The sequence below is a fragment of the Coregonus lavaretus genome (genome assembly GCF_964263955.1).
Source record: "Coregonus lavaretus genome assembly, chromosome: 18".
Classification (NCBI taxonomy): domain Eukaryota; kingdom Metazoa; phylum Chordata; class Actinopteri; order Salmoniformes; family Salmonidae; genus Coregonus; species Coregonus lavaretus.
In genome coordinates this window covers 5,632,215-5,646,580 of record NC_140005.1, presented here as the reverse complement: position 1 = coordinate 5,646,580, position 14,366 = coordinate 5,632,215, and the positions used below count along the sequence as shown (strand labels likewise).

The window sequence follows — 14,366 nt, the reverse complement described above, 5'->3', positions numbered from 1 at the left end:
TGTGTATGTGTGCCATTCAGAGGGTGAATGGGCAAGACAAAATATTTAAGTGCCTTTGAACGGGGTATGGTAGTAGGTGCCAGGCGCACCAGTTTGTGTCAAGAACTGCAACGCTGCTGGGTTTTTCACGCTCAACAGTTCCCTGTGTGTATCAAGAATGGTCCACCACCCAAAGGACATCCAGCCAACTTGACACAACAGTGGGAAGCATTGGAGTCAACATTGGCCAGCATCCCTGTGGAACGCTTTCGACACCTTGTGGAGTCTATGGCCCGATGAATTGAGGCTGTTCTGAGGGAAGATGTTCCTTATGTTTGGTATACTCAGTGTGTTTTTTAAATGTATGACATATGCTTCAATATGTATGTTATTATTGATATGTAGTGTTTGATTTGATGTGTGTATCTGCCTGTGCATGTGTGTCTTTGTATGTCTGTGTGTATCGTGTGTGTGTGTGTCCGTCTGTCCGTCCCCCATCCAGTCTGACTCTCTGTCGGCGACCACCTCTGAGACGGCGGTGAGGAAGTTTTCTCTGAAGGACAACATCATCTTCCTCAACACCCAGATCACCAGCGGAGCCACCAACCTCCTCGACATCAGCTTTGTGCCAAAAACAGTACGTTCCCACTTCTCCGCAACCTCCTTGGCAGAAGGCGCCTGATCTAGCCCATGACCTCATCCTCTGATTAGCTCAACCTGTTGTTTTGTTCACAACTTGTTTTTTGCTCTCGAGGCGCTCTGCTGCCCCTCTCCTACCCTGTGATGATGTCATTTCATAGTGTTGTAGGAACCAGGTTAAATTTAGTAGATAAGTGAATCTGGGCGCCGCACAGGCTGAATAACAAGGATTCTATTATGTCGAGTGAGCTTACTGAGGTTTATCTTAAAATGATTGATGGACGTGATATACTGACTTGGGGTACAAGGTAATAACATCAAATTTGTAAGTCGCTAAATGACTTAAATGTAAATGTAAAGAAGGGAGTGCCAAATGGTGGTTAACAGATGTTGTTGAAGAAACGTGTCACATGAGATGTATAAACTGAGAAGTTTTCTTTGTTCAGTAGTTCGAATGGCAAGAGGCAAAGCACGCGCCTTTTGTTAGATGAACCCGGGTACCGAATATTACATATTTGTATGAACTCTCCATCTAAGTGTTAAATGTCTTCTTGCATCATGAATTACTTGATACCTGAGAAATTCATCATAACACCCCCCCCTCTCTTTCTTTTCTGTCCCGCTCTCACTCCACTCTCTCTCGGTTTCTCTCTCTCTATTTGTCTCCATATATATATATATCTCTCTCTCTCTCTCTCTCTCTCTCTCTCTCTCTCTCTCTCTCTCTCTCTCTCTCTCTCTCTCTCTCTCTCTCTCTCTCTCTCTCTCTCTCTCTCTCTCTCTCTCTCTCTCTCTTCTCTCTCTCTCTCTCTCTCTCTCTCTCTCTCTCTCTCTCTCTCTCTCTCTCTCTCTCTCTCTCTCTCTCTCAATTCAATTTAATTTAATTTAAGGGCTTTATTGGCATGGGAAACGTATGTTAACATTGCCAAAGCAAGTGAAGTAGATAGTAAACAAAGTGAAATAAATATTAACAGTAAACATTACACTCAGAAGTTCCAAAAGAATAAAGACATTTCAAATGTCATATTATGTATATATACAGTGTTGTAACAATGTGCAAATAGTTAAAGTACAAATGGGAAAATAAATAAACATAAATATGGGTTGTATTTACAATGGTGTTTGTTCTTCACTGGTTGCCCTTTTCTTGTGGCAACAGGACCCAAATCTTGCAGCTGTGATGGCACACTGTGGTTTTTCACCCAGTAGATAAGGGAGTTTATCAAAATTGGGTTTGTTTTCGAATTCTTTGTATTGTTTTAGTGATTCACCATAGTGAAGGCGTAGGCTCAGGTCTTCTGGGTCTCTATGTTTTGGTTGGATAGGTTTCTCAATTTCTTTCTTAGGTTTTTGCATTCTTCATCAAACCATTTATCACTGTTGTTACTTTTCTTCGGTTTTCTGTTAGAGATTTTTAGATTTGATAGGGAAGCTGAGAGGTCAAATATACTGTTTAGGTTTTCTACTGCCAAGTTTACACCTTCACTATTACAGTGGAACGTTTTGTCCAGGAAGTTGTCTAGAATGGATTGAATTTGTTTTGCCTAATTGTTTTTTTGGTAGGTTTCAACACAACTTTCCTTCCATCTATAGCATTTCTTAATATTATTCAGTTCCTTTGGCTAAAGGTGTACCTACCATAGGAGTCCCCTCGAAGCCTACCATTGACTATGTACATACCCAGTGTGCGACAGAGCTGCAGGAGTCGTGACCCGTTTTTGTTGGTTATGTTGTCGTAGTTATGCCTAGGAGGGCATATGGGGGAGGGAATGCTGTCACCTCCAGGTAGGTGTTTGTCCCCCTGTGTGCTGAGGGTGTCAGGTTCTTGTCCAGTTCTGGCATTTAGGTCGCCACAGACTAGTACATGTCCCTGGGTCTGGAAATGATTGATTTCCCCCTCCAGGATGGAAAAGCTGTCTTCATTAAAGTATGGGGATTCTAGCGTGGGGATATAGGTAGCACACAGGAGGACATCTTTCTCTGTTGAGATAATTTCCTTTTGAAATTCTAACCAAATGTAAAATGTTCCTGTTTTGATTAATTTAATAGAGTGAGTTAGGTCTGACCTATACCAAATTAGCATACCCCCTGAGTCCCTTTCCTGTTTCACACCTGGTAGTTTGGTGGATGGGACTACCAGCTCTCTGTAACCTAGAGGGCAACCAGTGGGTCCGTCTCCTCTATACCATGTTTCTTGTAGGATTCCAATTTCTTTGGTGAAGTCCAGATTCCTGCTCTTTAGGCCAAAGGCAGATGACCTCAGGCCTTGGATATTCCAGGATGAAATAGTGAAGGCTTTGTGTTCCATAAAGTGTCTAATGTTGTTGGTCGTGTGGTTTGGCCTCAGGCCAGTAATTGTGAGCAGAGCCTGCTGAGCATCTGGTACATGCCATTGGCTTGGGCTAGTGTAAGAGGCAGTGTTGGGCCTTTTTGCCTGCTCACGGCCTGGGTGTATGTGTGACTTTCATGTTGAAGCCCTCTTTGTGGGGGTGGGGGGCTTGGGGTGGGTAGGAGCGGCATAGGTCTGATCTGAGGGGGCCTAAATGGGGTGTGGGCATGGTTGACTTGGGGGGGAGTGTAGATGTGGCTGATGGTGCTGTGGTCTGGATATAGGTCCTCTCTGCGGGGGTCCTCTATGTGTAGGTCCTGGGGGGGGGGGGTGTCTGTTGATCTGTTGCTCCTGTGTGAGGTGTTGGGTCTGCAGTTGAGGGCGATATCCTTTAGGGTCCGGGCGAAGGTGGGCACTGCTGCCTTGTATAGGTGGACCTGGTCATTAAGGCTGTTCACGTCCAGGGTGGAGTGGTGGGCCAGGTAGACATTTGGTTTTGATGCACAGTCAAAACCCGCTGTATGGTAGCAGGGTGGAAGTATTTTCGTGGTAGCAGGGTTGAGATAACCACTTGTGCGTTGGGGAAAGTAGAAGCTTTTTCTATCACCCCCTTGAGTGCTGTGGCCACCCTTTCCTGCTGTGTTCTCAGGTCGTTTGTGCCTGTGTGTATTAATTATGTGGCTGGGTGATCCTAGTCAAATCAAATCAAATCAAATTTTATTGGTCACATGCGCCGAATACAACAGGTGCAGACATTACAGTGAAATGCTTACTTACAGCCCTTAACCAACAGTGCATTTATTTTAAACAAAAAAAAGTAAGAATAAAACAACAACAAAAAAAAAGTGTTGAGAAAAAAAAAGAAAAAAAATAGCAGAAGTAAAATAAAGTGACAGTAGGGAGGCTATATATACAGGGGGGTACCGTTGCAGAGTCAATGTGCGGGGGCACCGGCTAGTTGAGGTAGTTGAGGTAATATGTACATGTGGGTAGAGTTAAAGTGACTATGCATAAATACTTAACAGAGTAGCAGCAGCGTAAAAAGGATGGGGTGGGGGGGCAGTGCAAATAGTCCGGGTAGCCATGATTAGCTGTTCAGGAGTCTAATGGCTTGGGGGTAGAAGCTGTTGAGAAGTCTTTTGGACCTAGACTTGGCACTCCGGTACCGCTTGCCGTGCGGTAGCAGAGAGAACAGTCTATGACTAGGGTGGCTGGAGTCTTTGACAATTTTGAGGGCCTTCCTCTGACACCGCCTGGTATAGAGGTCCTGGATGGCAGGAAGCTTTGCCCCAGTGATGTACTGGGCCGTACGCACTACCCTCTGTAGTGCCTTGCGGTCGGAGGCCAAGCAGTTGCCATACCAGGCAGTGATGCAACCAGTCAGGATGCTCTCGATGGTGCAGCTGTAGAATTTTTTGAGGATCTGAGGACCCATGCCAAATCTTTTTTGTCTCCTGAGGGGGAATAGGCTTTGTCGTGCCCTCTTCACGACTGTCTTGGTGTGTTTGGACCATGATAGTTCGTTGGTGATGTGGACACCAAGGAACTTGAAGCTCTCAACCTGTTCCACTACAGCCCCGTCGATGAGAATGGGGGCGTGCTCAGTCCTATTTTTTTTCCTGTAGTCCACAATCATCTCCTTTGTCTTGGTCACGTTGAGGGAGAGGTTGTTGTCCTGGCACCACACGGCCAGATCTCTGACCTCCTCCCTATAGGTTGTCTCATCGTTGTCGGTGATCAGGCCTACCACTGTTGTGTCGTCGGCAAACTTAATGATGGTGTTGGAGTCGTGCCTGGCCATGCAGTCATGGGTGAACAGAAAGTACAGGAGGGGACTGAGCACGCACCCCTGAGGGGCCCCCGTGTTGAGGATCAGTGTGGCAGATGTGTTGTTACCTACCCTTACCACCTGGGGGCGGCCCTTCAGGAAGTCCAGGATCCAGTTGCAGAGGGAGGTGTTTAGTCCCAGGATCCTTAGCTTAGTGATGAGCTTAGAGGGCACTATGGTGTTGAATGCTGAGGTGTAGTCAATGAATAGCATTCTCACGTAGGTGTTCCTCTTGTCCAGGTGGGAAAGGGCAGTGTGGAGTGCGATAGAGATTGCATCATCTGTGGATCTGTTGGGGCGGTATGCAAATTGGAGTGGGTCTAGGGTTTCTGGGATAATGCTGTTGATGTGAGCCATGACCAGCCTTTCAAAGCCCTTCATGGCTACAGACGTCAGTGCTACGGGTCGGTAGTCATTTAGGCAGGTTATCTTAGAGTCCTTGGGCACGGGGACTATGGTGGTCTGCTTGAAACATGTTGGTATTACAGACTCAGTCAGGGACATGTTGAAAATGTCAGTGAAGACACTTGCCAGTTGGTCAGCACATGCTCGGAGTACACGTCCTGGTAATCCGTCTGGCCTTGCGGCCTTGTGAATGTTGACCTGCTTAAAAGTCTTACTCACATCGGCTACGGAGAGCGTGATCACATAGTCATCCGGAACAGCTGGTGCTCTCATGCATGCTTCAGTGTTGCTTGCCTCGAAGCGAGCATAGAAGTGGTTTAGCTCGTCTGGTAGGCTTGTGTCACTGGGCAGCTCGCGGCTGTGCTTCCCTTTGTAGTATGTAATAGTTTTCAAGCCCTGCCACATCCGACGAGCGTCAGAGCCAGTGTAGTATGATTCAATCTTAGACCTGTATTGACTCTTTGCCTGTTTGATGGTTCGTCGGAGGTCATAGCGGGATTTCTTATAAGCGTCCGGGTTAGAGTCCCGTTCCTTGAAAGCGGCAGCTCTACCCTTTAGCTCAGTGCGGATGTTTCCTGTAATCCATGGCTTCTGGTTGGGGTATGTACGTACGGTCACTGTGGGGACGACATCATCGATGCACTTATTGATGAAGCCAGTGACTGATGTGGTGTACTCCTCAATGCTGTCTGAAGAATCCCGGAACATGTTCCAGTCTGTGCTAGCAAAACAGTCCTGTAGCTTAGCATCTGCGTCATCTGACCACTTTTTTATTAACCGAGTCACTGGTGCTTCCTGCTTTAGTTTTTGCTTATAAGCAGGAATCAGGAGGATAGAGTTATGGTCAGATTTGCCAAATGGAGGGCGAGGGAGAGCTTTGTATGCGTCTATGTGTGTGGAGTAAAGGTGGTCTAGAGTTTTTTTTCCCTCTGGTTGCACATTTAACATGCTGGTAGAAATTAGGTAGAACGGATTTAAGTTTCCCTGCATTAAAGTCCCCGGCCACTAGGAGCGCTGCATCTGGATGAGCGTTTTCCTGTTGATTAATGGCCTTGTACAACTCATTCAGTGCAATGTTAATGCCAGCATTGGTTTGTGGTGGTAAATAGACAGCTATGAAAAATATAGATGAAAACTCTCTTGGTAAATAGTGTGGTCTACAGCTTATCATAAGATACTCTACCTCAGGCGAGCAAAACCTCGAGACTTCCTTAGTATTTGATTTTGTGCACCAGCTGTTGTTTACAAATATACACAGACCGCCACCCCTTTGTCTTACCGGAGTCGGCCGTTCTGTCCTGCCGATGTAGCGTATAGCCTGCTAGCTGAATGTTATCATTGTTGTCGTTCAGCCACGACTCCGTGAAACATAAGATATTACAGTTTTTAATGTCCCGTTGGTAGGATAACCGTAATCTTAAATCGTCCACTTTATTTTCAAAAGATTGAACGTTGGCTAATAGGATTGATGGAAGAGGCAGTTTACTCGCTCGCCGTCGGATCCTTACAAGGCACCCCGATCTTCGTCCGCGATATCTCCGTCTCTTCCTCACACGAATGACGGGGATTTGGGCCTTGTCGGGTGTCTGTATGATATCCTTCGCGGCCGCCTCGTTGAAGAAAAAATCTTCGTCCAATACGAGGTGAGTAATCGCTGTCCTGATATCCAGAAGCTCTTTTTGGTTATAAGAGACGATGGCAGAAACATTATGTACAAAATAAATTACAAATAACGCGGAAAAACACACATAATAGTACAATTGGTTAGAGGGCTGTAAAACGGCAGCCATCTTCTCCGGCGCTGTTCTATGAGGACTTCATGATGCCTAGTCGGTCCTCAGACAGAAGGTCTGGACACCAGAGTTTAGACGCTGTGTGTTTTGGAAAAAGATTATTTTCTTGTATGTATTTCCAGTTTGAGTCCATAAGGAGTACAATCTGTGGCTTGTGTATGTCCTCAGTGGGTGTGGGGGGGTCGTCATGAGGGCTATCAGGGTGTCTGACAGGGGGGTTGCTCAGAGGGGTAGGGGTCCCCAGGGCTTGGGGTTCTTCATTTGTTTGTCTGGCTGTGATGTCGAGGCTATGGTCAGGGTCTATGGTGTACTGTTCTGCTGCGGTGTCGAGACTTTGGCCAGGATCTGAGGTGGGTTGTTCTGCTGGCTTCTCTGCGGGGGTGGCCAGCTCTCTAATGGGTTGTTCTATGTCATCCGTCATTGTTCTCACCTTCTCCTCCAGCACTCTGATCCTCTCCTCTAGTGTTCTGTTCTTCTCCTGCTCCTGCTCTTTCTCCTGTTGATGTTGTCTCACCACAGTCCAGAGTGCAGATATGTCTCTCTCCACCTCCAGCTCTTCAGGTCTAGTTAAGGGGGTGTTGTTGTGCTGGACTGTTGTCTGGGTCTGTGCTGACTGGATTGTGTTCACCTGCTGTTCCAGCGCCACCTGCCTTACCTCCAGCTGGGTGAATTTATCCTTCATTTCAATGAGGGAGTAGTACTCTGTGCTGGGAAGTTGACTTTCTTCTTGGGGTTGCTCTGTGGGGTTATTTAATGAAGAGGTCTGTCCCGCTCGGGGTGGGGGTATGTTTCTCAAGGGAGAGCTTCTCCTGCTGAGCTATTTCTTTGATTAGGTGAAAGTCCAGCTGGAACTGTTTGGTGTTGCCTTGAACCAAAACGGTTCCAGATTTATAGAGATTAATATTAGACGACTCAGAGTCCTCGTTGTCCAGTATCCTGAGTTTCCACCCATCGCTAACACCCCCCCTCTTAACAGAGGGGTAGTGTGCTAGTATAGCACTGTGCCATGCCAGGGATGGTCTGTGTGGAAGATAAGGTTGCTTATGTTCCCATTTTTATAAAAATCTGCAAAAAGTGTCTCCTGATTCCCCATAAGGATTTTCATTTTGTACTCTTTTCGTGTCTTGTCGTTTTTTACATTGAGGGTACTGTATTTTAATGACCTCTGAACAGCGGGGGGGGGGGGGTGCTTCTAAGGCCTCTCCATTTGGTTGGGTAGACTGTGTGACTCTCCTGCCATTGTTGGGCTCAAGGGCTTTGACACCTCTCACTTCACACGTCAGTGCTAATTGAAATTGTATATCTTTGTACTAGCAAGCTTGGTAGCCTTAGCATTCAGTCCTTATGAAGTAAAATATATCATTGTAACGTATTTTTCTTGGTTTTTGAAAGTAAAAAATAGCTTCATACTAAACATTACTCACTCAGTTCCAGGTTGGATGGTGTTTTCAGGTTTCTGTTTGTTTGCCAGAGCATTTGCTGTATAGCTTGGGAATAGTAATCCTTGGTAGTAGAAAGCCTTCCAGGTAATTCCGTCCAAAATCAGGTTGTAGGTTTGTAATGAAGGTTATGTTGTGGAGGGTAGCATACTGTATATGTCCCTGCCAAAAAATCCTACTTTATCTAACTCTCTCTCTGTCTATTCTCTCTCTATATATATCCCTCTCTCTCTCTCTCTCTCTCTCTCTCTCTCTCTCTCTCTCTCTCTCTCTCTCTCTCTCTCTCTCTCTCTCTCTCTCTCTCTCTCTCTCTCTTCTCTCTCTCTCTCTCTCTATATATCCTTCCTCTCTCTCTATATATATATATATCCTTTCTCTCTCTCTCATATATATCTCTCTCTCTCTCTCTCTCTCTCTCTCTCTCTCTCTCTCTCTCTCTCTCTCTCTCTCTCTCTCTTCTCTCTCTCTCTCTCTCTCTCTCTCTCTCTCTCTCTCTCTCTCTTCCCCCCCCCCCCCCCCCCCCCGCTGTCAGGTGTGGGGTAAGCAGCTAACCAGCAGCCAGCTGATTGAGAGAAGGAGGAGAGGAGGGACCGTCTGTCCTGCGAGGTGGACTATGAGGACTTCATGATGCCTTTCAACCAGAACATCAGGCAGAAGCCCAGGAGCTGGGAGGCCTCGACAACTGATAAGACAGAGACAGAGGTAGTGTCCCAAATGGTACCCTTTTCTTATAAATGGTGCACTACATTTGACCAGGGCCCAATGGGACACAAACATAGTGTTTGTCAACATAGTGCACTAAATTGGAAATAGGGTGCCATTTCAGATGCACGCAGAAAAGAGACAAAAATAAACCATGCGTGTCCAATCGGTTTTGATTCAACTAGCAGTCTTTATAAAAGCCAGCATGCCATCATAATTGTTACTGACATACAGTACACATATACCATATTGTAGCGTTGTAACATAATGATAGAAGCCATAGTTCTCAGTTGTTTGTACTCTACATCACAGGAGGTTAGTGGCACCTTCATTAGGGAGGACGGGCTCGTGGTAATGACTGGAGCGGAATCAGTGGAATGGTGTCAAACACATGGTTTAATTCCATCTGCTCCGTTCCAGCCATTATTATGAGCCGTCCTCCCCTCAGCAGCCTCCTGGGCTCTACATGCTATAATAGAAGTTGATAGTAGGTGATATGTGTTGATAGTAATTGATAGTTTCTTGTCTTTATTGGTTGTTTTATTCAGATATCCAGTAGATGAAAGCAAGAGGATTTTTTTATCTTTTCTATTCCTTTACAATCTCTTCTTTATTGCATTCAGGTCACAGTAATTATGTATGCATGTGTACCTGGCACTGTAAATGTCCATCGTTTGTTTACAGAAAGACTAACAAGCTAAATAAACACATCTCCAGGCCCGGGGTTCATGGCAACATATCTACTTCCTCATGTGCTTATACAACCTGTCCTCTCGCTGTGAGCACCACCTGTCCCTCACACACACACCCTCCCTTCCAGTATCCCTCTCTCTCTCCAAGCCGGTAGTTCTATACTATCTATTGCATCTTAGCCTATGCCACTCTGATAATGACTTGCTCATCCATATATTTATATATTCTTATTCCATTCCTTCACTTAGATTTGTGTGTATTAGGTATTTGTTGTGGAACTGTTAGCTATTACTTGCTAGATATTGCTGCACTGTCGGGAACAAGAAGCACTAGCGTTCGCTACACTCGCAATAACATCTGCTAACCGTGTGTATGTGACCAATAAAATTTGATTTGATTTGGTAGTCTGTGCTTCAGTCTTTCTCTAGCCTGCGGCTGTGTACACTGATGGAGGGAAAAGAGAACTACGGTAGGCTTCTGCCTTTGTCACCCATCCTGTGTTTTCTAGCCTGTGCTGATGAAGGAGAGGAGACCCTGGCTCTGTATGTGTCAGACCCTATGGATCCGGGTCAAAAGTAGTGCACTACATATGGAATAGGGTGCCATTTGGGATGCAGATGAATGCCACCAATAAGGCCGAGAACAACGGGAGCCAATTATTCTCAGCGTGTGCAGGTAGACTGCTTGAACATGACACATGCTCTTCACATGCTCTTCCCATTGGAGCCTAATGTTGAGCTGGTTTGTTGTGAAACAACATGTGTACACGGTTTGTACCGTGACCTCTGGAGCCATTTGTGATGAATGGGTTCAAACCAGTAAAAAAGTGATCTGAGAGAAAGAAAGAGAGAGGATAAAGAGAGAGAAGGGTAGTGACAGAAGGAGAGAGAGAAGGGTAGAGTGAAACACGCTGTTGAGGTGATGGACATGACTCAAACTGAGATGGAGGGAGGGAGAGAGACGGAGGGATGGAACGTGGGAGGGTGAGAAAGATGGGGGACAGATTTGAGGGTGAGACATTAAGGGAGGAGATATTCATGAGCAGGGAGATGGTTGGAGGGCTCAGAGAGAGAAAGAGAGAGTGCTCTTAGAAAAAAGGGTTCCAAAACGGTCCGGAAAAGATCCTACAAAAAGGTTTCGACCTGGAAACAAAAATGGTCTACATCGTACCAAAAAGGGTTCTACAACGGGTTCTGCTATGGAGACAGCCTTAGAACCCTTTTAGGTTCTAAACAGCACCTTTTTTACTAAGAGTGTAGTGGGAGGAGGTCGGGGACCAGAGGGAGGGACTGGTTGAGGATGAGTGATACTGTTAATAGGGGGATTGAACAGCGGGACAGAGAGAGAGACGGGTGGAGGGAACGGAGGGGTTGAACAGAGGGATAGAGAGACGGGTGGAGGAACGGAGGGGTTGAACAGAGGGATAAAGAGAGACGGGTGGAGGGAACGAGGGGTTGAACAGATGGATAAAGAGAGACGGGTGGAGGGAACGGAGGGGTTGAACAGAGGGATAAAGAGAAAGAGGTGGAGGAAACGGAGGGGTTGAACAGAGGATAAAGAGAAAGAGGTGGAGGGGAACGGAGGGGTTGAACAGAGGGATAGAGAGAGACTGGTGGAGGGAACGGAGGGGTTGAACAGAGGGATAAAGAGAAAGAGGTGGAGGAAAGGAGGGGTTGAACAGAGGGAAAGAGAGAAAGAGGTGGAGGAAAGGAGAAAAGAGAGAGTAAATCATGGATAGTGGTAGTGGTAGAGGGGAGGGGGCAGGGACGGGCCATTACTTAAATCAGTAGCATGTATCAGGGACAAGGGCCAGCCAGCTCTATTACTTAAATCAGTAGTATGTAGCAGGACGGACTGGGACCAGAAATCGGCCCTGGCATTTCTACCAGACTGGCCCATTGTTTTCCTCAAGGCCCCTACATCGGCCAATGTTTTCCCTCGAGGCCCCCCTTATATTAGCCAAAATTAATTGCGCTAAACCATCAATTTGGACAGGCACACTTGGCTAAAGATGGACCGGCCTATCTGGGTTTTGCCCGAACTGCCTTTTGGCCAGTCCTTTTCTGACTATGAGTCCTGAACACATCCCCTCTGGACCTGTAGGAGATGATGTCTCTCTGTCCGCCTACCCCGAAGGACTGTCAGCTCTCTGCTGACCGGACAGACAGGAGGAGAGGAGACTTACTATTCAGTAGGCCTACACAGTCACATACACTGCAAAATATGATGATCTTATTACCCAAGATTCAAATCAAACCACATTTTTATTTGTCACACGCGCCGAATAAAACAGGTGTAGACCGTACCGTGAAATGCTTACTAACAAGACCTTAACCAACAATGCAGTTTTAAGAAAACAGAGTTAAGAACATATTTACTAAATAAACTGAAGTAAAAAAAAATAAAAAACGAGGCTATATACTGAGGGTACCGGTACCGACTCAATGTGTGGGGGTACAGGTTAGTCCAGGTAATTTGTACATGTAGGTAGGGGTAAAGTGACTATGCATAGATAATAAACAGCGAGGGGGGGTGAATGCAAATAGTCCGGGTGGCCATTTAATTAATTGTTGAGCAGTCTTATGGCTTGTGGGTAGAAGCTGTTAAGGAGCCTTTTGGACCTAGACTTGGCATTCCGTACCGCTTGCCGTGCGTTAGGAGAGAGAACAGTCTATGACTTGGGTGACTGGAGTCTTTAACCATTTTTTAAGCCTTCCTCTGACATCGCCTAGTATATAGGTCCTGGATGGCAGGAAGCTTGGCCCCAGTGATGTACTGGGCCGTACGCACTACCCTCTGTAGTGCCTTACGGTCGGATGCCGAGCAGTTGCCATACCGGCGTTGATGCAACCGGTCAGGATGCTCTCGATGGTGCAGCTGTAGAACCTTTTGAGGATCTGGGGACCCATGCCAAATCTTTTCAGTCTCCTTACGGGGAAAGGTGTTGTCGTACCCTCTTCAAGACTTTCTTGGACCATGATAGTTTGTTGGCGATGTGGACACCAAGGAACTTGAAACTCCCGACCCGCTCCATTACAGCCCCGTCGATGTGAATGGGGGGCGTGTTCTGCCCTCCTTTTCCTGGAGTCCACGATGATTTAGCCTGTCTGGTTGGCTCGCGTCATTGGGCAGCTCGCGGCTGGGTTTTGTAGTCCGTAATAGTTTGCAAGTCCTGCTTGCAGGTGTAGTAGGATTCAATCTTAGTCCTGTATTGACCCTTTGCCTGTTTGATGGTTCATCTGAGGGCATAGCGAGATTTCTTATAAGCTTTGTATTAAAAGACGTTATAAGTATTGTATTAATGATGTTACATTTACTTTCAGTTCTTGAGTGGATTTCCTGTAACAGTTTACTCTCACCACAAACGCCCTGCTTATAGTTATTATTCCGCATTTGATTATAAATCTCCTGGTCACGAGCGTGTCTATTCTAATCACACACAGCAGCCCATTCACCTTTTCCCCTCAATCAGGTCAAATCAAATCAAATCAAATTTTATTGGCCACATGCGCCGAATACAACAGGTGCAGACATTACAGTGAAATGCTTACTTACAGCCCATAACCAACAGTGCATTTCTTTATAACAAAAAAAAGTAAAAATAAAACAACAACAAAAAAAAGAGAGTGACAGGAGAGGTGGAGAGAGTGTTGGAGTTGGATGGAGAGGTAGAGGTGGAGGGAGAGGGAGAGGGGGAAGGGAGGTGGAGGGGTAGGGGGAGGTGGAGGTGGAGATGGAAGGGGAGGTGGAGAGAGGGTGAGTGAGAGGGGGAGGGGAAGGGGAGGGGAGGCGGATGGAGAGGGAGAGGGAGGGGATGAGGGAGAGGAAGAGGGAGGGGAAGAGGGAGAGGAAGGGGGAGAGGAAGAGGGAGGGAGAGAGGAAGAGGGAGGGGGAGAGGAAGAGGGAGAGAGAGGAAGAGGAAGAGGGGAGGGAGGGGAATAGAGAGGGGAAGAGGGAGGGGGAGGGGTAGAGGTAGAGGGAGGGGGAGGGGAGAGGAAGAGGGAGGGGAGGGGGAAGAGGGAGGGGAGAGGAAGGGGGAGGGGAGAGGAAGAGGAAGGGGGAGGGAGAGGGGGAGAGGGAGAGGAAGGGGGAGAGGAAGAGGCAGGGGGAGAGGAAGAGGGAGAGGAAGAGGGAGGGGGAGGAAGAGGGAGGGAGAGGCAGAGGGAGGGGAGAGGAAGAGGAAGGGGAGGGGAGAGGAAGAGGAAGGGGAGGGGAGAGGAAGAGGAAGGGGAAGAGGGAGAGGGAGGGGAAGAGGGATGGGAAGAGGAAGAGGGAGAGGAAGAGGGGGGGGGAGGGGGAGAGGGAGAGGAAGAGGGAGGGGGAGAGGAAGAGGGAGGGGTAGAGGGAAGAGGAAGGGGGAGGGAGAGAGGAAGAGGGAGAGGAAGAGGGAGGGAGAGGAAGAGGAAGAGGGGAGGGAGGGGAATAGAGAGGGGAAGAGGGAGGGGGAGAGGGAGGGGTAGAGGTAGAGGAAGAGGGAGAGGGGGAAGGGGGGTGGAGGTGGAGGGGGAGGTGGAGGTGGAGATGGAAGGGGAGGTGGAGAGAGGGTGAGTGAGAGGGGG

General features: G+C 47.3%; 1 protein-coding gene across 1 annotated transcript in view; it reads left to right on the top strand.

Moving 5' to 3' along the window:
* The window catches only part of LOC311145299 (ankyrin repeat and EF-hand domain-containing protein 1-like), a gene marked incomplete at both ends in the record, with an annotated part of 19,597 nt that extends 9,790 nt beyond the window's left edge, over positions 1–9,807 (top strand). The window contains 4 exon segments of the mRNA XM_084181533.1: positions 482–616; positions 8,945–8,981; positions 8,984–9,129; positions 9,799–9,807. Of these exon segments, the coding sequence (XP_084037659.1) occupies positions 482–616; positions 8,945–8,981; positions 8,984–9,129; positions 9,799–9,807 (327 nt within the window).
* Between the last annotated feature and the right edge of the window lie 4,559 nt (positions 9,808–14,366).